The sequence below is a fragment of the Ruditapes philippinarum genome, unplaced genomic scaffold, assembly GCF_026571515.1.
Source record: "Ruditapes philippinarum isolate M1 unplaced genomic scaffold, ASM2657151v2 ctg2805_1_1_1_1, whole genome shotgun sequence".
Taxonomy (NCBI): Eukaryota; Metazoa; Mollusca; class Bivalvia; order Venerida; family Veneridae; genus Ruditapes; species Ruditapes philippinarum.
Window position 1 is genome coordinate 17673 of NW_026853622.1, and position 26983 is coordinate 44655.

At 33.1% G+C, this 26983-nt stretch overlaps 1 protein-coding gene across 4 annotated transcripts in view; it reads right to left on the reverse strand.

Moving 5' to 3' along the window:
* LOC132737384 (BTB/POZ domain-containing protein 16-like) overlaps positions 1 to 26983 on the reverse strand; it is a gene marked incomplete at its 3' end in the record, with an annotated part of 50590 nt that overhangs the window by 17646 nt on the left and 5961 nt on the right. The window contains 6 exon segments of one of the 4 annotated variants that reach the window (XM_060724662.1): positions 712 to 886; positions 5531 to 5578; positions 12278 to 12301; positions 13235 to 13350; positions 14181 to 14349; positions 15323 to 15479. In XM_060724662.1, the coding sequence (XP_060580645.1) occupies positions 712 to 886; positions 5531 to 5578; positions 12278 to 12301; positions 13235 to 13350; positions 14181 to 14349; positions 15323 to 15479 (689 nt within the window). 4 annotated transcript variants of the gene reach the window in all.

Here is a 26983-nt window from a genome sequence, read left to right on the forward strand (position 1 = left end):
ACATTCACATTCTGATTTGTTAACTAGATTTTGATCACTTTAAATAAATGCTTTCTGACATAATAAATTAGTATAAACTACAGCAGTTTAGACTAAGGGAAGCAATTCAGAAGAGACTCTTCAATAATTATAGCAGATTAGCCTTTCTTGAATCAAATTTGTATTATTTTTTTTAGGCCAGATAAAAAAATAGCATTCTTTAAATTAAAAAATATGCCAAATATCTAAGACACTCTTTAGTCAATATCCCCTATACAAATAGTGAAATTGCATGTAACACATTTGAATCAGAGGGTCTTCACTAACACTCTTGCCTTTCAATTTATTCATTCGTTTTATTCTTGCTTCATTTTAATTTTTTTTTTTTTTTTTTGGTTGGGATTTCAAATTACACCAATACTATAAATGCATTTACAACTTTACTGGTGGATGAATACCTCAGGTGCATTTTATACATTATAGCATCAGCTGGTACCTAGAGTAGAATCAGCAATCTGATGTCAGCTAAATTGACAGCTTATACCCATAAATTGATCCTTTGTCTTTCTACAGTCATTCAATAAATTGCTATATACAATGGGAGAAATTCATTGAAATTAATAGTTTTTGAATATGTTGTTTAAAACTTTACTAGCTGAACATGAAACTGGTACAGGTAACCTTTTTAAAGGTTTGTCGAACTTTAATTCTGTTAGGGTATAACAAAGTTACCTGTAGAAGTTACTTTTCTTGATGTAATTGTCCAAAGTTTCAGATGCTGGACTCTTGTAGTACAGCTGGGGTCGTGGGTCATCAGCCCCTTGCAATAATGCTGTCAGGGTCTCAGACTTGCGCAAGAAAGGTCGATGTAACTCCCAGTCCATTCCCAAACATCTAAGCAGCACATCTTTATTATTGTAAATAAATACAAATTAATCTAATACATTTTTTCAACCGAAAGTGAAATTGTTTTGAAAAAGATCTTTATCAAATTCTTGTATAGTTATATATTCAGATTCTATACATATCTGGCTCTAATGACAGAAAATAACTTTCAATGATGAAATCACAATGCAATAAAATTTTGCTTAAAATGACTATTTATTCAAACATTAAAAACTTCTAAAACTAAAAAGAATCAAGCTGTTACTTTGGCAGAGTAACATTCCAGAGATTGTTGTGTTAAAATATTCTTATTCCTTTAAAGAAAGTAAGCAAAAGGAATGTCTTGTTATCTAAGATGAATATTCTTTTCTAATTACATGTATCAGAAAATAATATCTGTCATATGTTCTGATTCAGAACGGAATATTCGTCCCAAGGAGACCCCGCCCATTGGGCAGTAACGAGGCTTGCCAAGTTACAAACCATGGGCGGGTTCCTGAGAAACAAATATTCCGATCCGAACCGCAAACATATGTCAGATATTTTTTCTTGCATATTCTGCCATATTACTTCATATTTAAAATGGTTTACCTCAATTAGATATTTGTTCATGGAAATTAAAGTCATTTTATCCATAACTATTTCCTTACAATAGCATATGAATTTACAACCCTAATAACAACAGTGAAATGACATCATCCTAAGCACATAATTCCCTTCTAAAGTGATGCGATTTTAACACAGTTCATTCATAAAATGCACAAAATTGACGTTGTTGTATGGCACGCGATTCATCTGGCATCCCCCATGCCAGATGAAATTTCCGGCATGGGTAAAACTCACAGAAACGCCAGTCTGCTTTGCAAGAAAACTTTTTCTAAAATCATCATAAAAAGCATGCATATCAATTACAGTCCATGCAATTTAAGTACCATGCCACAAAGCTATGATAAGCTAATCCACCCTTACTCTGTGTTAATATTTCAATAAAACTTTAAAAAGATGTAAAATATCTTTTAAAAGTAGCCAAAGTTCTTTAAAGGGTTAAGCTAATAAGACAATAATTATTAAGCTAAAGATAAAAAAGAAAGCAAAAGATCTTAAAATAAAGGCAAAGATCTTGCAGGACCAACCCAATTATCTGCAGAAAAAAATCTAAGATCTTCAAGAATGCTAAAGAATTTTAAACACTAGCTAAAGCAGCTAAAATGTTAGCTAATATATCATCTACAGGCACTTAATAATTTTGAACAATAAATTTTTTATCTTTACAATAATTATTTAATTATACAAGATAAAATGTTTGAAATATGATATCATTATTATTAAGGAATACATCTTAAACTTTTTTCTTGCACTAAATCTTATTGCCTTGTACATATGTATTAGAAAGAAAAGTACAATATAAATAAATGCTAAGATAATCTAACTTAAAAGAAAATCCTTTTCCCGTATATCAATAACATTAATACTTTTTTTTCTTTTCAGCTTTAGCAAAAAATTCAATGGCTGTAAAAATAACCTCACAAAGTTTGTCTATATGATTGTAATATTAAAACTTCACTTTATAAAAAAATTAATATTATAGAAGGCCACATGCAGATTTTTTTGTATTAATTTGGTTAATATTTAAAGTTTCCTTTATATATCGATCAACTGCACATTCAATTGAATCAATAATGGATTGAAAATATAATATGGACCAACATTTTAATACCCTGTATGTTTTTATGTGTTATTAATAGTTATTACACTACATTATCTTAAATGGATTTGTTCATCTTTTTATCCGGAAAAAACCCATTAAATTTATACTTTCTAGGGAAAATTTTAAAAAATGTATATGACTGATAGCAAACACCTGTTTGAATGATAAAAAAAGATTCATACCTGAAAAAAAAAAACTTTCAATTTAACTTTTTGAATTTGTATTTTTTTAGACACATTTGTTTAAGATTTATTTTCTAATAACCCAGTTCTTGTAAAAACGTATATTAGAGCTGTCACCATGTGATGTCTAACATGTTTAATAAGATATACAAGAGTGAATTAGACAAAAAAATAAAACAAATAATTATAGATTATAATACAAATATATCATTGTATAATCAATATATCTCATCCAATATTAATATATCATACATGTGCTTGACACTTAATGACAGCTTTAACGTATATTGATTTGATTACATTTGGAACTAAAAATAAACCAGTTCGGATGTCATACGTGAGAGCAATGTAGTTATACGACTTGCTGACCGGATATACGAGTTGCTGACCGGATATACAAGTTGCTGACCGGATATACCAGTTGCTGACCGGATATACCAGTTGCTGACCGGATATACCAGTTGATGACCGGATATACGAGTTGCTGACCGGATATACGAGTTGCTGACCGGATATACAAGTTGCTGACCGGATATACCAGTTGCTGACCAGATATACCAGTTGCTGACCGGATATATATACCAGTTGCTGACCAGATATACGAGTTGCTGACCAGATATACCAGTTGCTGACCGGATATATATACCAGTTGCTGACCAGATATACGAGTTGCTGACCAGATATATGAGTTGCTGACTGGATATACCAGTTGCTGACCGGATATATGAGTTGCTGACCGGATATACCAGTTGCTGACCAGATATACCAGTTGCTGACCGGATATACCAGTTGCTGACCAGATATACCAGTTGCTGACCAGATATACAAGTTGCTGACCGGATATATATACCAGTTGCTGACCAGATATACCAGTTGCTGACCGGATATACCAGTTGCTGACCGGATATATATACCAGTTGCTGACCAGATATACCAGTTGCTGACCGGATATACGAGTTGCTGACCGGATATACCAGTTGCTGACCGGATATACAAGTTGCTGACCGGATATACAAGTTGCTGACCGGATATATATACCAGTTGCTGACCAGATATACGAGTTGCTGACCAGATATACCAGTTGCTGACCGGATATATATACCAGTTGCTGACCGAATATACCAGTTGCTGACCGGATATACCAGTTGCTGACCGGATATACCAGTTGCTGACCGGATATACCAGTTGCTGACCAGATATACCAGTTGCTGACCAGATATACCAGTTGCTGACCGGATATACCAGTTGCTGACCGGATATACCAGTTGCTGACCGGATATACCAGTTGCTGACCAGATATACCAGTTGCTGACCGGATATACCAGTTGCTGACCGGATATATATACCAGTTGCTGACCAGATATACCAGTTGCTGGCCGGATATACAAGTTGCTGACCGGATATATATACCAGTTGCTGACCGGATATACGAGTTGCTGACAGGATATACGAGTTGCTGACCGGATATACCAGTTGCTGACCGGATATACCAGTTGCTGACCGGATATACCAGTTGCTGACCAGATATACAAGTTGCTGACCAGATATACAATGTACGAGTTGCTGACCGGATATACGATTGAATAGAATGAGATAAATAATCATGAGCCTTCAGCAACTTGTTTAAGTGTAAAGTTATGACATTTGAATCGAGAAATATGCCATTAAGAACAAAACGCAATGATAAATTTAATGCACACATATAAAGTGTTTAAGTCAATCAGAATTCAAGAAATTTATTTGCATTGTTATAAAACTTTATAAAATGACAGCGCATTTAACATCAGATATTTTAATTTGTGTAAATATTTCAATGAAGCAAAGTTAGACAAAAAAAGACCCCATTAACTTAACATGTATTAATTAACTCTGAAATAAAATACTGCATATAGAAATAGCATGTCTGCAAAATGAACAAAAAAGATCACCTTGTTTTAAATGTGTAATGAAATAGCCGATGGAAAGCCCGATCTTTATTAACCATTTATTAGAAAATGACACAAACTTTCTAAACTAACAAACTATTTATCCCATTTAGTTTTTACAAATTAAAAGTCATAATTATCATAAATAAAAAAAAATACAATTTCAGCCATTATATGTAACATTTTTATCACTTAGCCTGTTCAAAATTAACTCTGAACTAAATTATACTACTGCATTATTATGATCTCAAGAATCTGACTTATGGTGTATGACCTTATTGATAGAAAACAAAAAAGAAATTTATACTCATAAGAAGAAATCTGACCGTGAAAACAATAAAATTTAAAGATTATATTAGCTCGCTGCCTAAACCGTGTGACATTTGATGATCTGTATGGGCCCACAAAAGGTATCCAGGTTTTATTTTTTCTACAACTCTTCAAAATTTGCTTACTTCTAATTGGACAAAGTGTAGAATTAACACTCTTATTTTATTTTTTCAGGGAAAACCATCAGCATTTTTAACGGGAAGTGTGTAAATGAACAGTCAGATCATGACTAATTACACAACTCCACTTGTCAAAAAGAAAAAAACATTTTTTCCCTGGAATTATTATATATAATGTATGGGTTCCATACTAAAATGTGGGTCTCTACATTGTATTCCATGAAAAATATTTAAATATTAAGAAAGTTATGGCAGAAAATAAAACGGGGACTGTCTTTTGTATTGGTTTTCTGCCCAACACAGATCACAAAACGTTAAGTGGTAAAAGCACCTTGATTGAACGAGCAACTAAATGGGACAAATAAATTAGGTTCACAAGTACAATGTACATTTATAACTGACCATGGAAATGGTGAATTGACACAGGCCCAACAAGCCTATGTTGAGAACCTGTAAATAATATAATATGAAATAAAACATAACAATTTCTAAGAAATACCCGGCTTTTTCAGTTACATTTCAGGGAATGTACGTAATTTAAAGGTAGTCTTTACACTGTAAATTATGCTTTCCCGCCAAAAAAAATCTAACATCGGCCCATACATGTATCGTAATAAATCGGTCATTTCCAGAACATTATTATTCATGATCTTCGGATTTCAATAATTTGCAAAACATTTATAACAAGAATTTAATACAAAGTGATTAAGGATGAGTGATTGTAATTAAATAATCTGATGCCCAAGATTTTGAAAAAATAATGTTCCAGAAATAACCGATTTGCTACAATATTGGCCGATGTTAGAATTTGTTTGGCGGAAATGCATTACAATAAGACTACCTTACTGCCAGAGCAATAAGTGTTAATATTGCCAGAATAAATGTAATCTTCAAGTATTTAACATAAACTACATTCAATTATTTCAAGTTTGATTTCTTAAAGTGCTGCGACTAAAGATACATTATGTGCATAGAACCACAGGGGATTCTGTCATTTTTTTCCCTTTCCCACTATGCATATATATAAATTTAATAAAATTATGACAGATTTCCCTGTGCATAGAACTAAGAAGGGGTTGCTTTTAATTATTGTGTGTACACATACTTAAAGAAGTGTGTCTAACTGTGTCTTAAAGATTCTTATAGGCGAAAGTCTTTCAGTATTGTGAACACATATGGGTGTGTTTGGGTTTGTTTACCCTCGCCACTGGAAAGAAACCATATGGGCGAGCAGTAAACACATACTTGTTTTTTTAGTAAACACATACTTGTTTTTTTTGGAGTCTTTAAATAATTTGTATGAAAGGGTATCTCTAATAATAATGTGTACACCTATTTAAACTATTGTGTTTTTAAGCGTTGCATGTGGAGGGTGTAATAACTTGAATCATGTGTTTGTCACAGTGTTGCTTTAAGGGCACATTAGAATGCAGGATTTCAGCATAATTCAAATATTTTTTCCCTTAAAGGCCCATTATGCCTCAGAAATGTTATCTTTTTTTATTTCTCAAAAATTGTTTAATTTTAGTATCTTGCTGTAGTTTCCAAAAATAGACTCATTTGCTATATGCATGAACTTATATCTTTTGCATTTGTAGTTCTGTTGGCAATTAGTATAATTTGATAATAGTTAATTAGTATTTTGTATACTTTGTTTACATTTAAATTGCTACCTTTATGACACATAACTGCACATAATCAGCGTCACTTTTTCAATTGTAAAACCTCTGTATGTGCACTTAACCCGTTATTTAAACATATTAAATACATGTTTAACATTTCTAAAGAATTAAAAAATATATGGATTTCCTAGATGCAATGTGCCTTTAAAATTCAACTTTGTTCTGGCTAACTCCATAGTTTCATTAAATAAAATTTCATATAATTTAGCTTCTGTTGCCAATTATTACAGCTCTTTTGGCTTAAATTATAATTATACTCTAGATAGTATTTTCTGCGAGGCATTTTGTATAACTAGCTAGAATGGGTGCCATTATTCTCCATGATTCAGTAGTATACATGCCAAATAATAGAAAATGAGCATATAAGCAGCCAAAATAAGATGGAAAACCACTTTCTATGTTCAATATCTATTTCTGTACTAGCAAAACTTCAAAACAAGAGGGCCTGAGGTCGCTCACCTGTATAAAGGCCGACCCCCCCCCCCCCCCCCAACGTTGCAGGGCCAATTTAACCCAAGGGCTTTTATTTGCACAATCTTGGTAGACACCCATAAGAAGATGTTTCATGCTAAACATCTAAGCTCTAGCTCATTGGGCTTTTTAAAAGAAGATTTTTTTAAAGTTTTTACTATACACATATAGTTAAAAACAATGACACCCCTGGGGCCGGGCCAGTTTTGACCCCAGGGCTTTTATTTGAACAAACTTTGTAGATACTTACTAGAAGATGTTTCATGCTTAATATCTAAACTCTAGCTATTTGGGTTTTTTCAAAGAAGATTTTAAGTTTTTGCTATACACATTATAAAGAAAATCAATGACCCCCGGGGAGGGGCCAATTTTGACCCCAGGTCTTTTATTTGAGCAAACTTTGTAGACACTCACTAAAAGATGTTTCATGCTGAATATCTTAACTCTAGCTATTTGGGTTTTTTTGGCCAATTTTAACCCCAGGGCTTTTATTTGAACAAACTTGGTAGACACTTATTAGAACATGTTTCATGCCAAATATCTTAGCTCTAACTCTTTTGGATCTTTAAAAGAAGATTTTTTAAGTTTTTACTATATGCATATAGGGAAAATCAATGACCCCTGGGGCAGGGCCAATTTTGACCCCAGGGCTTTTATTTGAACAAACTTGGTAGACACCTATTAGAACAAATTTGATGCTAAATATCTTAGCCATAGCTCTTTGATTTCTTTAAATGAACATTTTTTAAGTTTTTACTATATGCATATAGGGAAAATCAATGACCCCCGGGGCAGGGCCAATTTTAACCCCAGGGCTTTTATTTGAACAAACTTGGTACACACCTATTAGAACATGTTTGATGCTCAATATCTTAGCCATAGCTCTTTCAGTTCTTTCAAAGAAGATTTTTTAAGTTTTTACTATATGCAGATAGGGAAAATCAATGACCCCCCCGGGGCGGGGCCAATTTTGACCCCAGGGCTTTTATTTGAACAAACTTGGTAGACACCTATTAGAACATGTTTCATGCTAAATATCTTAGCTCTAGCTCTTTGGGTTCTTTAAAAGAAGATTTTTTAAGTTTTTACTATATGCATATAGGGAAAATCAATGACCCCCTCGGGCGGGGCCAATTTTGACCCCAGGGCTTTTATTTGAACAAACTTGGTAGACACTCACTAGAAGATGTTTCATGCCAAATATCTAAGCTCTACCTCTTATGGTTTTTGAAAAGAAGATATTTAAAGATTTTTCTTTTGGTTGCCATGGCAACCAGAGTTCTGCATGGAATTAAATTCTTTGAACAATTTTAAAAGGTGACCACCAAAGGAACATTCCTGTAAAGTTTGGATGAAATTGGCTTAGTGGTTTATGAGGAGATGTTATTTTAAGTAAAAGTTTACGGACGGACGACGGACGAACGACGGACGGACGACGGACGAAAAGCGATCACAAAAGCTCACCCTGTCACTTTGTGACAGGTGAGCTAAAAAAACAATCATGGTTGCTTGTTTGTGAAAAGACATTAGTTTAACAAAAAAATTGCAAATGTTTCCCCCTAAATCAATCAACATGCATTTAAGTCACCTTAATTTTTGTTGTTGTTGTTGTTTTTGTTGTTGTTCTTAAAGCAACACTGTGTACACATACTAACAGGGGAGTTAATAAACAAATACCAAATTATTATAAATAATGTTACCACCTTATTTTTCAAATACTGTAAACTCCTCTTATAACAGTATTCAGGGGACTGCTGAATTTATGTTCTTACATCAGGATATTGTTATATCAGATAGGCAACTTATTTGAAAACAATAGTTGGGGCTGTGGCAACAGCATCGTTATTAATTAGTGGCATATCGTTATCTGCGATATCGATGTAAGTGGAGTTTACTGTATAAGCAATCTAATATATAATACATGTACCATCTACAAAATATATAAATAATCTAATGAGAGAGTACAATTATCTAAAATCCATCTAATTGCGCCAATATACAATGTACAATTTTTTTTCTACTTTAATAATAATATTAATTACCTTTTGATAAGAGGAAAAAAAATCAAGTTCAACAAAAGGGCTAAACAAAAAGGGTCTGAAATAACAAAATAATAGAGAGGAAATATTTAATATTGTATTCTAGAATTTCTGAAACATATAAATTGAGGGGTTGAAATAAACATTCATTTTAAACAATATTGTTTAACAGTCGAAGAATTAATAATAATAATGACTTGAGTCAGGGCACATGGGGCAGTATTGTTGAAATCTGCCCAGACTCTAGTTTAATTGATCAATGGCTGCTTCTTAACATAATTTAAACCTACTATACAATTTGTATTTCTAAAATACATCTGTCCAGTTATGAATTTGAAACAGTCCAGAGTTCAGAAGATTTCAATATCGAAATACAAAAATTGAGCTGCCAACAGTATAGAGTCTGGTCAGACTGCATGGATGTGCAGGCCAAGGCTTTGCTCTATACTGGTGGCAAAGGCTCTAGCAGATTATGGGTTAAAAACTATGATCCTGAACACCCCCTTAAATCATCAATGGACAGTCCTTAATTGAAATCATGGCAAGTCCATTTTTTTTCCAAATTTAGCAATATGAAGGTTGTACTATGTATTGAAACCTTTATAAGTAAAATGTCATTAATCTAGTTTAATGGCATGTACGAAATTTAACAAGAATTCAAAAGTTCATTAGGTAAAGTTTAAACATTAAAACAGATTTAAACTTAATGCAAAAATCAATAAAAGATTTGATATATATAACCTAGTTCATAAAGATTAATGATTAAAAGATTATTATTGTCATAACAGGTATTTGCCTTAATGCCACACGCCTCCAGATTCATGCTAATTTTCATGAAAATTTTGAAAATGTATTTAAAAGTTAAATATTGTGAAGTGAACATAAAAAGTAATTAACACATTGCAAATGGCACTCACAATAAATGTAAATTACCAAAAAGAGGTCAAAATATGCAAAAATAGCCCTTACTATGTAATTAGCCGCACAGCAGAACACTGTGTTAGTCACGCAGTAGAAATATGGTGATAAATACTGCAAAATTAGTCTTTAATCACACATTACATGTAAATTATCACTTAAATCTTGATTTTTTTTTTTACTTTTCTTAAAATCTAAGTACATTTTTCTCAAATAAGATCTTTCTGAAATATTTTGGCTCATCTGGAGGCATGCAGCTTCAAACTATGCAATTTCTCTAGCCATACAAAAGGGGAAAATTAAATTCGTTGAAAAACAAAAAATACAAATATCCATCTCTTAGACTTTTATCAACAATTTAATAATATTACTGAAATATCCTCGACTGCTTCCTACTTTCAGGACAGGTCTGGCAATAGAATATTGAACAATAAACAAAAATATCAAGGAATACACAATTCAGCTTATCTGTAAGAAATATACTTTGGAAAGAAACCTTCACTTTACTCATATGACTTTAAAAAACAATGGGAATGCTTAACTTATAGCCTCTTGTATTTGCCTACTGGATTTGCCCTGCTTTGAATTTGGACCAGTCCCATTAAAGTTTAAGGTTTTTTTAAATACTACATGTAGATACAAGAAATGCAACAGTAATTGTCGGTAGGACAACATGCTCCACTATTCTCAGTGTTTGATAGTATAACAAAGGCCTTGATAAATGTAGAATTTTCTCCGTTCAAAATGGGTCATAACTCTGTCAAAATCCATCTCTAGAGTTATGTGCCTCATACTCTAACAAAAGTGAGTAATATTTCAATTCATTCCCTTTAAGCAGTTTAAAAGCACAAACTTGCATGCAAAAACTTAACCAAAGTATGACGACAAATTCAACACCTTGGTGAATACAATAGCTATATCTCATAATTCCTAAAATAGTCAAGATAAATTTGAGCTTCCAACACTGTATAGAGAATAGTCAGACTGCAAGGCTCTGTATACCGGTGGCAAAAGCTTACCATTTACGGTAAAAGTAGGTTTTAAGGGGCACCAACTGCCATAAAAAGCTTTCCAAAAAAGCCATCAGAGTCTATGTCCAGTCTGACCAGATAGATATACAAACTGCTTTTAATATTAATATTTTGACAGAAATTTCCTATAACCTATACTTGACAATTAATTCCAAATTCAAGCATGTCAAGTTTGTTACAAAAGAAGGGGGTAAAATTCAATGATGATTAAATTCTGGTCCAATAAAATGCCTGCAAATCAAGTCATTGTATTATTGACATCAAATTTTTTTTAATGAGAAAATAAATATACGTATAATATTTTTATATATTTTATGGGAATAACATGCTTTAAGAGCCACTTCATATCGGAGTAAAAAAAACTACACAATTTAAACAAAACTACTACTTCGAAGCTGATCAGTATTTGCATGCATATATATTTTTTTTTTTAAAAAAAACACACATTTTCGAGTCAAGACAGGAGATTAGCAAAACTTACTGTAAAACTACAAAGCAGAAATCCATTATTTTTTTTCCATTCACATATTCCTCAACAGAATTCTTTTCTTTCATATATAATTATTATGATTACTTAAAATTGTATTTATTCTATTTTCATAAAATTGTATAATCCAAATAACTTAAAATATACATCATATTACAATACAGCATAATTTCGGTGATTTTTTTTTCAGCTACCCAAAACGATTAACTTACACAGTCATAATGCTTCTATTTAATAGAAAATATCTAAGAATTTCCCAAGTTGCTTTTAATACACATTAACAAAAAAGACAAAATACATCACATGTTTTGATTCAAGTTTAATTGCTGTGCACATTCACGTTACATATAATAAAATGATTATTTTTAGGAATTTTAAAATTCATTAATCAATTATTAATTGATATACATGTAGAAGACTCTGTTAGGAAAAATGTGAAATAAAGACGGATAAGGATCTGGGGTTTTGGGAGAAGAGCGTTACGCAGATGTTATCTATGATTACTACGTGCAATAACTTACCGTGTTCCGACCCTTTCAGGGATTCTGGGTAAAAATAAGTCACTTTTTAAACAAGTCATTCTCATCAAAGTTTCAATTGGAACTTTGCCTAATTTTCAATCATGGGTCAAGGTTAATTATGCTTTGACGATATTTTGCAGATTCCAAAGTGGTGATACATCTTTAGATATTCTTTATCTCATGTTCAATTAAAGTCTAGCCGCTTATTTGGGTACAGTAAAAAACAGCACCCTTAGATTGTCATTTGTCAGACCCTCAAAGGGAAATTTTAAAATGACAATGTTAAATGGTTCCTCTTTAAAGCTATAGCAGAAATTGCCACCAAAACTGAACATTGAATCCAAAAACTGTGACATAGTTTGACAATGTAAATAAATTAGTTCTAACCCAAAATAGACTCTTACATAAAATTAAAGTCCTTTTTTTTTAAATAATCAAGCAAAGGTTTCAACGTTTAATATTCTGAGGTAAGAGACTACTGGAAATAATCCTCAATTAATCCTTGTCTAATAATAGACACCCCAGCCTGCCACAATCTTTATCAGTGTCGTGCAAGCTTTACATAGCGGCCAGGCCACATAAGAGATGAATATTTTAAGGTCCATGTTAATGCAAGTGGAAAACAATTTAGAACCAACAAACTTCTGTAGGTATGCAAGGTAATCTTTAACGCAATAATTAAAAAGTGGTTAGGAATTTAGGAACCAGGGTAGGGACAAAAAGGTGCACTTTAAAAAGTGTATGGAAATCATCAAAATATAATGATGCAAGATTTTTGTAAGAAGAAATCACCTTTCCTTCACCCAAAAAGTTTTGTTTGAATGTTTGTGCACAGGAAAGAGATATACAAAAGCCTGTGAATATTACACAATTGGAAATCACTTCAAAATCATAGCACTTTGGAGAAAAACAACAGGAATATTTTTTTCAAATTTGTAGAAAAGAAGAGATCCTTACCTGGTCCCATAAGGCTCTTATTTCTCTTGGAATGATACAGGAATACGTCTTTTGGTGTCACTGGACGTGCACTACGTGGCATAAACTTTTTAATAGGGCTTAATGGCTTTGTCAAGCTGAAAGAAAAAAAAATAAAGAGAAACAAAAATAGATAAAATGGGAAAACTTTAAGAGCTGTCAGTAGGACAGCACACTCGACTATTCTAAGTGCTTGATAGTAAAAGACCCTTGATAATGTAAAATTTTATAAGTTCACAAAAGGGCTGACAAATCCATGTTATAGGCCTTGGAGAGAGTCCAGTTATGCTCACAAAGAAGTGTATAAAATTTCAACAAGTTTCAAAGCCAGATGTCAATGAAATATGAAAATATCCTAGTTGGTACAAAAAATTTAAGTCAAAAAGAGAACATTACTCTGTCAAAATGCTTGATACAGTTACCTCCTCCTGTCTTCAGGTTAGGGTCATGATGGTGAACAAGTCTGCAGTTTCAAATCCATATGTCAATGGACTTTGAAAATATTTGAGGTATTACAAAAACTTTAATATAAGTGGTTACGCCGACACTCGAGTGACTAGTATAGCTCTACTTATTCTTATAGTACAGTCAAGCTAAATATCAGATGAAATTTTTTTCTGATAAAAGATATGTGGGATTAAATGCAAAAAAACAGGTTTCAAAGTAATAATCATAACATATTTTCTACACCTATTAACTCTTGACACCTAATTTCCACAACACTGAACATTTCTGAGTTTTTTTTAAATGTTTTCGTTTGTACAGAAATCGGTTTTTATGCCATACAATTATTGGTCATATTTCAATTTTCAAGCTATACATTAAGGTAGAAATAATTTAACCCCACCGATGCTAAATAATATAGCACAAATTATTACTTCATACCAAATGTAGGCATAAAAAGAAGAAATGAATTTATTTATTTTACCTAGTAATCATTGGTGCTGTTGCCGGAATCTTTGCAGCATTTTCCTGACTTGTGTCTTTGGGTATGGTTCTAGGAATACCAGGGGGTTCGGTGTATGGCCTGTCAGCTGTCTGTCTGAACGTGTATGGCTTTGTTACATCAAGATTCATGTTGATTTGGGCACTCTCGGCTAAAAATAACAATATAAATAAAATATTTAACATTCTCTACCAAATTTTATAGAGATAAAAAGTCACAATAAACAAAATCAACAAAATATCAACATTAAAAGTTAAATTACTTTTAACTAGATTGAAAATAAGACGGATCTATGTAATCAGCTTTTCTAGATAACAAACCAGTAATCACCACTAATTTCTCTGCTAGTTAACTTCTTCTACTTCCATACCATTTTTGAATCGGCAGTGAGAGACAAATGACCATAGACCAATGTCCCAGTACAGCAGTTCACAGACATAATCTGTCTTGCCTCAAGGATCAAACTAGCAACTCCTCAATTACAAATACGTTGCTATCCATATTGAGCAAGTAGGGGCAGTATAAAATTCTCAAGTCTAAAAGAGTGTGGGCATTTTTGTCCAAATCCATGATATTATATTTTCTTGCTTGTATTCAGAAGTGATGATAATAAAGGATTAATGCACATTTTTTCTCTTGCATAATTAAAATCTTTTGGAGCATGAAGATGCGTTTAAAGCCCAAGCCCACAGAGTGAGTGTTTTAGTAAGTCCTACAGCTTCTGTAGATGTAAATGCACAAAAAAAGGTGCATACTAGTAAGTGCTTTTCTTGCATGAGAGAAATAGTTATTTTGCATTTAGTTTTCTGTATTTTTCGTAGGATGAAACCATTTTGCCATGCTTTCCACTTGCTAGTGTGGTGTTATTTGACAGTCAAGTTTTGATAATAAAGCTATGGTGTGTCATGGCATTAAGCTGTTTTAACATTGCGCCATCAGTCACGCATATTAAAATAATGTACAACAAGCTTGCATGGTCACTAGAATCTATGCATTAATGCATGTTTTCTTCTCCATTAATGTATACCTGCATGTGTAGTTTGATGCAAAAATGTTCATTAAATAATTATTTCAGTTCCAATCAAATACAATGTAACTTAAAGAGTATGAAACTTAGCTTTTACCAGTGATAATGTTCATAAGGGTTTGATTGTATGGCATGCTGACAGCTTTGATGGCCTGTGAACTTCCCAACAGATCACTGCCCAAGGACTCGGGCAATCTCCAACGATTAGTTAGACCTACTTGTTTCCTTACCCTACATCTTGAGGTGACTGGATGCTGAAAATAAACAAGTCATTTAATATCAGTCACAATCCAAAAATTTCTTATAACACAGTCTCCAAATTTTGAGGTATCTTTTCCTTCCACGTAACGTGTTTTTTCTCCTTATAATGGTTCCAGAAAGCAGACCAAATCACTCTAAATAATCAAATGGGTCTTTTACTACTGTGATGGAAACATATCTTATACTTGACTTGATTGCCTCCCCTATTTATAAGTTTATTATAAATTATTTATAATTATTATTATTATTTATAAATTATATTTACTAGTACACAGAAATCTTAGATATCTGGTGCTAAAAATACTCTTGCTGCTTCAGGAAATATTTTGAGAGTTGAAATGTTTGTCTGCTTGTTATCCTTGTAAGGGCTGGATTGAAGTGATACTCGTAACATTTACTAGATACGAGCCGCGCCATGACAAAACCAACATAATATGTTTGCAACCAGCATGGATCCAGACCAGCCTGCGCATCCGCGCAGTCTAATCAGGATCCATGCTGTTCGCTTACAAACCCTGTAACAAGTAGAGAAACAGACAGCTAACAGCATGGATCCTGATCAGACTGCGCTGATGCGCAGCCTGGTCTGGATCGTTGTTGGTCGCAAACCCATTATGTTGGTTTTGTCATGGCGCGGCTCATATCTTAGATATCTGGTTTTTTGTTGTTTTTTTGTTTGTTTTTTGTTGTTGTTTTTTTTTTGGGGTGGGGGGTGTTGTTGTTTTTCCAAACAATCAATACCTTTCAAAATAAATTTTAAATGGTTATTGTGAAAAAATAGTTATTTGTAGTCTAACAAAATCTTAGAAAAATGTCATGCCTATGTAATTACCTTGCAACTCAAGACAAATAAATAATTGTTTTTCTCTTCAAGTTGTAAATAAACAGTACAAAATATTTTCAGGCATTTAAAAATGTATGTTTATATTTTTTAGATATTATTCACTCAATCTATTATACAGTATCTTTGAAACCTAAAACAAAATGTTCAAAAATCAATGATTTCAAAAACTAGAAAAAAGAACATTCAATCAAATCAACTTTAATCTCATTTCATCCAAAGTGCTAAATTTATAGTAACAATACCTTAAATGAAACATTCAAACAAGATAAAATGAATGTTAAACAAAATAATGTTTAAATAATTGTAGTTAATCTTTGTTTAACCGCACTTTGATATTGATTATTACTCTGATAAAGACAAGTGTTTGACGGCAAATTCAATTGCGGTATTTACCTTTCCGGATTTAGACTCTCGCAACCTTACACTTGCAGATTATTTCATCAATATGATGTCAAAATAGAAATAAATAGTTTAAATATTACAACAGGCAGTTAACAAATATTGCACATGACAGTAGAAAACTAGAAATGTGTCCATAGGACACGGATGCCCCCACACACCACTGTTCTGTCAATCTTATGACTCTAGGTCAAATATTTTTTGGACTACATGTGCCACAAGTTGAAAACTAAAAATCAACAAAGGGCCATAATTCTGTTAAATTTGATCGCAGCAAAAATTCCAACCTTTACTACCATCTACACATTAAGGTTGTTAATCCCTGGAAGTTTAAGTAAAATCTGCCATCCGGTTTAAGAGGAGTTGCGTTCACAAAATTTCTACATAGTATATAATGAAAAAAACAACAAAGGGCCATAATTCTGTTAAATTTGGTTGCAGCAAAAATTCCTTCCCTTACTGCCATCTACACATAAAGGTTGTTCATCCTTGGAAGTTTAAGCAAAATCTGCCATCCGGTTTAAGAGGAGTTGCATTCACAAAATTTCTACATAGTATATAGTGAAAAAATCAACAAAGGGCCATAATTCTGTAAAAAATTTGGTCGCAGCGAAAATTCCTTCCTTTACTACCATCTTCACCTTAAGGTTGTTCATCCCTGTAAGTTTAAGCAAAATCTGCCATGCGGTTTAAGAGGAGTTGCGTTCACAAAATTTCTACATAGTATATAGTGAAAAAATCAACAAAGGGCCATAATTCTGTTAAATTTGGTCGCAGCAAAAATTCCTTCCTTTACTACCATCTACACATTAAGGTTGTTCATCCCTGTAACTTTAAGCAAAATCTGGCATGCGGTTTAAGAGGAGTTGCGTTCACAAAATTTCTACATAGTATATAGTGAAAAAATCAACAAAGGGCCATAATTCTGTTAAATTTGGTCGCAGCAAAAATTCCTTCCTTTACTACCATCTACACATTAAGGTTGTTCATCCCTGTAAGTTTAAGCAAAATCTGCCATGTGGTTTAAGAGGAGTTGCGTTCACAAAATTTCTTCATAGTATCTAGTGAAAAAATCAACAAAGGGCCATAATTCTGTTAAATTTGGTCGCAGCAAAAATTCCTTCCTTTACTACCATCTACACATTAAGGTTGTTCATCCCTGTAAGTTTAAGCAAAATCTGCCATCCGGTTTAAGAGGAGTTGCGTTCACAAGATTTCGGGACGTACGGACGGACTGACGGACTGACGGACTGACACTCGGACGGACAAGTGCAACGCTATATGCTCCCACTCCGTGGGGGCATAAAAATCAATTAACAAGCACAATTAAAGGGATGTTAAAACAAGAACATTCTTTTTCTCTTTAAAGGGACTCCACAGAGGTTTTTAGACATGACGGGACTGGAGTAAATTTTACCACATTATTAGTGACATGATTAATGTTCCATTTGATGTAGGTCTACACTGATAACTCGAGACCATCATCATTCTACTAGTTAAAATGAAAAATGAACCAAAATTGGAAAGCCTTGCAATGCTTTTTACTCAAACATGGCTTTTATAGACCTCAGTGGTGTTCCTTTAATAAATAAATTAACCAGGGCTTGTCTACTTTTTTTCCTGTCAAAATCTTGCCCAGTCTGTTTTTTGCAGACACCCCTTTTTCTATAGTTTGCCAAATTGCCAAACCTACTTAAATGTGATATGTTGTCAAAGGAAATATAAACTGATGACTTACTCTCCAAAACTTATCAGTATTTTAAGTCTTTGGCATAATTGTCCCAAATTTTATATATTGCAGGCGAAACAACTGGTGCATTAACATGCAAGGTTTAGGTATGAAAGGCTATTACTCTGGACCTCGATACTTTACTGTCCCATCTGAAAGACCTATTAGATTATAGATGGGGTTTTAGGTTCGGCCCCTCCCTACTGTACCAAATTGATTTGTAGTCCAATATGCTATCACTGGAAAAGTGTATCTGTTCTAACTATATACAATGAATTTGTAATCTACTGCTTTTTAGCATAACTTAATTGAAATACATTTAATAACAGATGGGAAGATTGTTACCTTAGAGCAGTACCGGGTTAATTCCTACTATAATCTAATAGGAGTTAGCCCATTAAGGTATTTCTGCACTAAGATGACAATATGAGTCGTGTCATGACAAAACCAACATAATGGGTTTGCGACCAGCATGGATCCAGACCAGCCTGCGCATCTACGCAGTCTGATCAGGATCCATGCTGTTCGCTATCAGTTTCTCGACTTGTAAAAGGGTTGGTAAGCAAACAGCATGGATCCTGATCAGACTGCGCGGAGCCGCAGGCTGGTCTGGATCCATGCTGGTCGCATTCCCATTATGTTGGTTTTGTGGTGACACGGCTCAGTCATGTTTTTAACTAAACTGACTCAATTTCTTATGATAATATAAGAACTGTAAAATTTCTTAAAGGTACTCCACTGAGGTACGGCCGAATGTCACAAAAAAAAGTAAAATTTCACGAACCGATATTTTTTTGTTACCTGCGAGTTAGGGACATTCAAACAGAATCAGTGATACATTGATATGTGTTCTTTGGATTGGCAAGTCGTTTGAAATACATATTTTCTCCAATTTTGTGGGAAAAGCGTTTAAACACCTTTCAGTTTGCAAATCTGAATAAAAACAACGGTCACGTGATGATTCTCGGGATGACTAAAAAGCGAAACGGAGAATTTTTTGTGTATCGGCAGCAACGAAAGTGCGAAACCGGAATATACCAACAATCCATAAATTTAAAAGCAAATAATGGGTTTGTTTGTTAAATTTCTTGTTGTTCACATATGTTCTTGTGAGAAAAATCTTTCAAAAGCAATTTCAATATATTTAAAGCATTACATTGTTGTAATCATGTTTTTTTTCTCCATTACAATGATGAATTTAGCTAAACGTACGGAGTTCGAAACTGACATACACAAATTTTACAAATATTCTATGTTAATTTGAGAGCTTTCGTGTAATTATTAAATATTATGTATTAACTTTGTAATGGTTAAAATATCATGATATCTAGGCTAAGAAAATTTACTTTGTCAATCAGTGTAATGGGTCCTATTTCAAAGGTCACTTTGGTTTATCTGACACCCGTTCAGGAAAAAAAAACTTCGTAATACCTTTTATACAACGAACATGAATTTGAGTATTGTAAGCATAAAAAATCACATGCACACACAGAATGTTATTCCAGAATTTTCTCTTTAACTCTGATCAAAGCACTGAAAGCACTGGCTAAATAGAGAATGAATCCGGCCTCATTATAGGACATTTAGGCTTCAACTTTATTAGATAATATTTCTAATGTATGTCTAGTGCACATAATTAAAATTCTTTTAAGAAAAAATCGATCTCCTTTGCTAGATAGATCTGAAATTTAATATTTATCATTTTACATACATACTTGCATATTTATCCGCATTGGATGTAAACTTTGTTGATGAAAAGATTACTATGTTTTGATCTAGACATTCAAAACTATAGGTAATTGATACCTGTTTCATGCACATGGTAAACATTATCAAGAAGGTCCGAAAAGAGTTACAATCTGGCTCTATTAATATTATTATTATCATTATTGATTTAGCAGATATCCTGATAAATTTTTTCTTATTGGAAGGCCTCCGTACTAGTGATGGGTCAATTGAGCTGTGCTTTAATGTTACCAATATATTGAAAGCTTCCCGGTGGAAAAGAAATTGAGAGCGTTATAAGAGTAAAAAAGGAAAACTGGAATAAAGACACAATCAGGCGACGGCAACGTTCACATGACGCAGCCCCGACATAGTCAAGCTTCCACAGCAGGGTTATTGCCGTGACTAGTGAAATAAACTTAAAAACTGATTATATAGTTGTTGTTTTTTAAACCCTAACTTTTCTTTCAAAATTAAACGAAACAAACAAAATCATGATACAGCAAGACAAATGTGAAGGGCAGGTAAGTAAAAGTAACTTTAAGAATTCAGTAAGATATTATTAACCTCACCTCATACAACAACCATTGCTTAAACTATGTTTTATAATACTTCCAACTCCTAGACGGTAAAGGGCAATGCATATATAAACCATTGTTTTTACTCCTTATAGCCTGTTTATCATGGCATACTCATTGTTAATAGTTTTGTAAATGTTTTGATAAAAAAAGTCGGGTTCATTTCCCGACTATTTTGAAAACACGAGTGACTGGTTTCCAAAACTACAATGGCTAAATATTGATCGGATGCATTTCATTGCATAAATAAGTTAGGGAGAGAACGCTGCTTTTCTTTCTTTATAGCACGAAAACCTTTACTTTTCTCTACTTTTGTCTCTTCTTTCTTCCTGTTTTTCATTTTTGTTGTTTATTCTTTTTATTTACCACTTGAAAGCCTGAAATTAATGTTTTCATTGATAATTTAGCTGTGGTCCTGTTTTGCTTGGTCGTGTGGGTGTTGTATTCATTGAATGTTACCATTCCTTTTTGTATTTCTGATCGAAGATTAGGAAATACAAAGCTAACATTCAATCTCTGACACAGCAGTTTCACGACAAATCTAACAACAAACAGTTCTTAAAACACCTGAAAACTACCGATTTAAAAGAAAGAAATATTTTCATTTTGTTATAAGTATCCAACAAATTACAACGCATTCAAAGTTAAAAAGTAGCTTTGGCTTATAGAATTGTCAATGAATGCACATTCACAAATTACGCGGATGAATATCATTTTAATCAATGAAAATGCTATTTTAAGCGATGTCGAGAGCTTATTTCACAAATAAATCTGACTGTCGAGTAGTGGAATATATACATGTCGGACTGTTTTGGCGAGAATATTTTTGTTAAATTATTTACATCAATGTTAAAGAACAGGTTTATCTTAAACAAAAAACCTCGAAATTAACCCGAAATGCAGTGAAAAATCTAAATTTAGTATTACTTGATTTTGTTCAGGCATTGTTCGTATATCTTCTCCGTGGTGCAAGGGTAACGCGCTCGTTTAGTGTGTCTGGGGTTCAAATCCAATTCAAGGCAATTATTTTTATAAAGTTTCTTTGTTAAGGAAATAGCCACGATATGCAAGGATAAAGTGTGGCTGTCATAAAAATGAACATAAATGATTTTTGATGCAACTCTAGTCATGCAAAATGTTTCAAACTCTGGTACCAAGCAAGAAGAATTATAGTACATAAAAATAAACTTATACAGGAAAATAATACAGTTGTACAGTGCGATTTATATTGCAAAGATCAGAAAATACCTCAGAGCTTGCAGCCTTTTGATTTATCTTGTTTTTCGCATGTATTTCTGGAGATTAAATGGGTGGTTCTCGTAATACTTTAAGATTCATAAGATTGTGTATTAAAAGCCTTTGTAAATTGTTTCGGAAATACTGGATATCGTTTTGAAAATTTTAGAGCTACTTAAGTATTTTAAACACGTGAACGAAAAATTTCACAGTAACAGGAATTAAAATTAATTCCTAAGTATTTCGATTATAGTGATTATACCGTAATCAAACGTTAAAGGTCTCCTAAGAAATGTTCTTTGGAATTAAAAATTGTAAGCACTAGAACATAAACCACCAGATTGCTTGCAAAATCTTTATCGGCAGGATAAATTGGTTCACAAAACATGATTTTTCACAGTCAAGATCAAATGAACAGACTGTCATTTTCTTCCTGTTACCGAATGATACGAACAGACTGTCATTTTCTTCCTGTTACCGAAAAAAACACACCAGGAAGATTTCAAGTAGAGGACACGTCACTGACAGAATGTTCTTAATATTTGAATAGAAAAGAATTTGCTAAAGTCAATTTATGTGGGAGAAATCGGGGATGCTACTTATTAAATTATTTGCCTATAAAAGAGGATTTATTTTACTCGTTTAGATTATTTTCAAAAACAAAAGTCTCAAAAAGCAAAGGTTAGCTGATATTTAGATGTAAACCGCGACATATAAAATTAATTTACCTGTGAAACTGGAGTGAAAATGTGATAGTTTATCCGTTTTTTCTTCAGTGCCTTCAGCACTTTTGATCTTATCTGTAGTACAAGTAAACTATATCGTTTTCACCAAAAAATCATTAAATTCTAAACAAGTTTCTAATAGAATCATAAACATTTATTGTATCATAGTTTGAAGACTTTTTTGTTGAAAACGTGTCAGAGTTAAATCGAATTCATATACATGCACAGTGCGTAACTGGAGTGCAGGTAATAAATACCAACACTCCAGAGCATGCCCATTGATGTATTCATTCTTTTTTGGGGGGGGGTGCTTTTATGGAATAACGATAGAAATGCCACATTCAGAAGCTAGTTCATAGGTTTTTTTTCTGGGGTTTCATATTGTTACAATAGGAAACGTGCATTTAATTTTGCCTATGGTATGAATATGATGTAATTGTGTGTGGAACGTGTATGTACGATCCTATCAAGATAGCCTACGAAACGTCACTCATTACATACACAGATGCCCGTTTGTGCCAGAAACAATTTTGCAAAGGGGCACCTGAGTTCTTTCTCCACCAGTAAAACTGAAGAGTCGCAAAAATGACCTACACAGTTTTGTGTGACGTAACCCCCACTCTATCCCAAATACAAACAATCAAAATCAAATGAGACATGTCATTAACTGTATTTGATTTAAATACGTTATAGATAGCGTTAAATACTTTTTATTAGTGTGATTACACTGTGCTCTTTTTAGTATAAATATCACCGATGCATTATGTTTGCCTTAGAATATTGAAATTGAAACTGAAATGTCAATGAAAATAATTGTACATGTATATAATATCTTTCCGTTTTGTCTAGAAAATGACCGCTTCGCTGGCGTTTGATTTTTCAAGACTATGAAATTGCTACCTTGATTATCTTTTATACAGTTTTTCTTCGTTATACTCAAGTTATATAAACATGATAGGTTAGAGAGTTGAGAAAAAATCAATAGACTTTTTTACCCCCGTTTACTCTGTTGTTCCAAAAATGTCCGTTGCGTATTTTAGTTATACCCGATGAATTGTGGGTAACTTCTGTACATGTCTGGGAAAACCAACTTTCATTTTTGCATCAAAAGCTAATGTGAATATGCATTTTCTAGCATAATTGTTGTTAGAGGGTTGGTTAAAGTGTAAGTTATTGTTATTTTAGTCATAATATTGTGATTTGTGGGGAAATTTGTATACATTTTTTTTGGACACCAAATTACCCGTCAGACCTCAGTGTAGCCCCTTTAAATCAACACCGGAAATAGTTCTAAGTTCAAAGCAATACAAAGTACAATACATACAAGAACCGGTTGAACCGGGTGATGCTCCCCGAGAAGGTTCTGGACACAGGAAAGTATAAAAAAAAATGAACAAAGGGCAATAACTCCATAATTAGACCAGGCTTTGTTTAGGTTCTTTAAGCGTTGCAGTTCTATCCAATTATATCTAGCTACCTACAAAGTTTCATGTTGATATCTCTAATAGTTTTAAAGTAATGTCAAGGACAAAAGTCAAAAAGTAAAAATAAACAAAGGGCAATTACTTCAAAATAAGGCAAGGCAGAGTAATGATTTTTAAGCGCTGCACTTCCACCCAATGAGACCTATCTATCTACAAAATTTCATGTTGATATCTCTTATAATTTTAGAGTAATGTCCCAGACAAAGTTCAAAGTGTCAAAATGAACAAAGGGCAATAACTCCAAAAGTAGGCAAGACAGTGTTACAGTTCTTGTGCACTGCAAACTTACTCAATGAGATCTATCTACCTACAAAGTTTCATGTTGATATCTCTTATACATTTAGAGTTATGTCCCAGACAAAGTTAAAAGTGTAAAAATAAACAAAGGGGGATAATTCAAAAATTAGGCAAGGTAGAGTTACGGTTCTTGTGCACTGCACTTCAACTCAATGAGATCTATCTACCTACAAAGTTTCATGTTGATACCTCTTATACTTTTAGAGTTATGTCCAGGACAAATTTCAAAGTGTAAAATAAACAAAGGGGGATAATTCAAAAATTAGGCAAGGCAGTTACGGTTCTTGTGCACTGCACTTCTACTCAATGAGATCTATCTACCTACAAAGTTTCATGTTGATACCTCTTATACTTTTAGAGTTATGTCCCGGACAAAGTTCAAAGTGTAAAATAAACAAAGGGGGATAATAAATAAAATAAGGCAAGGCAGAGTTACGGTTCTTGAGCACTGCACTTCTACTCAATGAGATCTATCTAACTACAGTCGAGACTGCCTTAGCGACCCCCTGATTTAAACGACTCCCTGTCTTATCCGACCTTGTTTCAGTACTCCCAACGTATTTTCCTATATAAATGGTCTGAATTAAACGACTCCCTGTCATATGTGACAAGCGACCCTAATTGTCAGGTCCCAATGCAATGTTTGGTCTGATTTAAACGACTTTCACACCTATTAATTGTCCGTTAAATCAGATAAATAATACCTATTATAACACCCAGAGGGCGAAAATAATTAAGTCCAATTATAATCCAGTAGCAAACAAAGTCTACACACCTCTATCTCAATTACACAGTTGACATGTATAAATGCAGGTATCAAGTGACGTAGCGTCTGTTTATGGGAAGCATGACGCAATCGATGTGTGTGTAATGTACATTATGGCCTGAGTAAACTGGTTAAGACTTGTGTTAGATTTTTTTTTAATTATAGAGTGCCCACGGAAGATTTTTCAGGCAGCATATTTTTTTTATTTACCTTTCTATGACTGCATAATTAATATGGTAAAAATATTTATACTAAACCAGAAAAAGCTTTGGATATGGATATGTTGAAAGATCCTGTAACACAATTTTTCATGGTTTGATTTCATAAATATGATGCTCAAATTAAGATTTGTCAATATTGTAAGTTCAAATAAGCATTATTTATAAAGATATCACCCAATTTAACATTTAATATAAATAAAGGCCATTAAAGGGAGGTAATTAGAACTTTATTTTCTATGAATTCTAAGTTAAATTTTCCAATAAGTAATCAATGCATGTAATTTATTGATTAAATATAATGTGCACAAATATTTTCAGTACACATTTTACATATTCTTTGATGTTTGAAAGTTGTTTTATTTGCATAATTATATCCATATATACTTTTTTTGCAAGTGTTGTTGGCGTCCGCGCCGAAGCGCGGCGCCTATTGGAATGAAATGAGATTTTGTGAAAGGGCGACAGCAACTTCTCGAGCCTTTTATAGTTGCCAATAATAAAAGCCGATCATTCCGATCGGTATGAGGGTGCTTGATTATTAATTATAGTCGCGATATGTACAATGAATGGCGAACTGGAGAATTTCGCAATGCAAACATTTTCAAATGAAATAACCTTTTCCATCAATAAATCGCGCTCTTCGGGGTATTTTTGCTTATCATTTTGTAGTACATAGTGGGTTATTATGGTATGTTATATACACTCTGTAACAATACCAATCACAAAACATAAAGGATCTTTAAGTCACAATGGTATATATTTAGACAGCTAGATGATACTTAAGTTTTTAATTTTCTTTGAGACTGTATTAAGTAAAATTAAAGAGACTAGACCTGTCATATGTGACCTTTTTCTGAAGATCCTTGGAAAGCACATATGACAGTCTCGAGCTGTACAATGTTTCATGTTGATACCTCTTATACTTTTAGAGTTATTGTCCGCGACAAATTCAAAGTGTACTACAAATTAAACTAACAAAGGCGGATAAAATTCTAAAAAATTAGGCAAGGCAGCATAGTTACGATGTTCTTGTGGCGTAGCACTGCACACACCTACTCAATGAGATCTAGTCATACTCTACAACAAATTTTCATGTCTCGAATCCACCTCTTAGTCATTTAGAGGTTATAATTTTTGAGCAACGAATTAGCAAGATGCAGACGGAGGCAAGTCTCAAAATGTGTATAATAAATCTATATATGACAAGGCTTGTATAATAATCACATTATGATCTATGAGACCAATGGATAGACTGTTACCCGGTACTTGTTATAGTGCACGCACTTCTACTCAAGATGAGATTATGCTACCACTAACAATATGTTATCTCAATGATGTAGTCATCTTCGTAGGTCTTTTAGACTATATTTGAAAGAGGTATGCCGGCAATTTATCGAGTGTATAAAAGTAAAACGAAATGTGAGGTGGTAGATTCTTAAGGGAATTCGAGCAAGGGGTGCAGACAGAGTTACAGGTTATGAGTGCACTTGCAA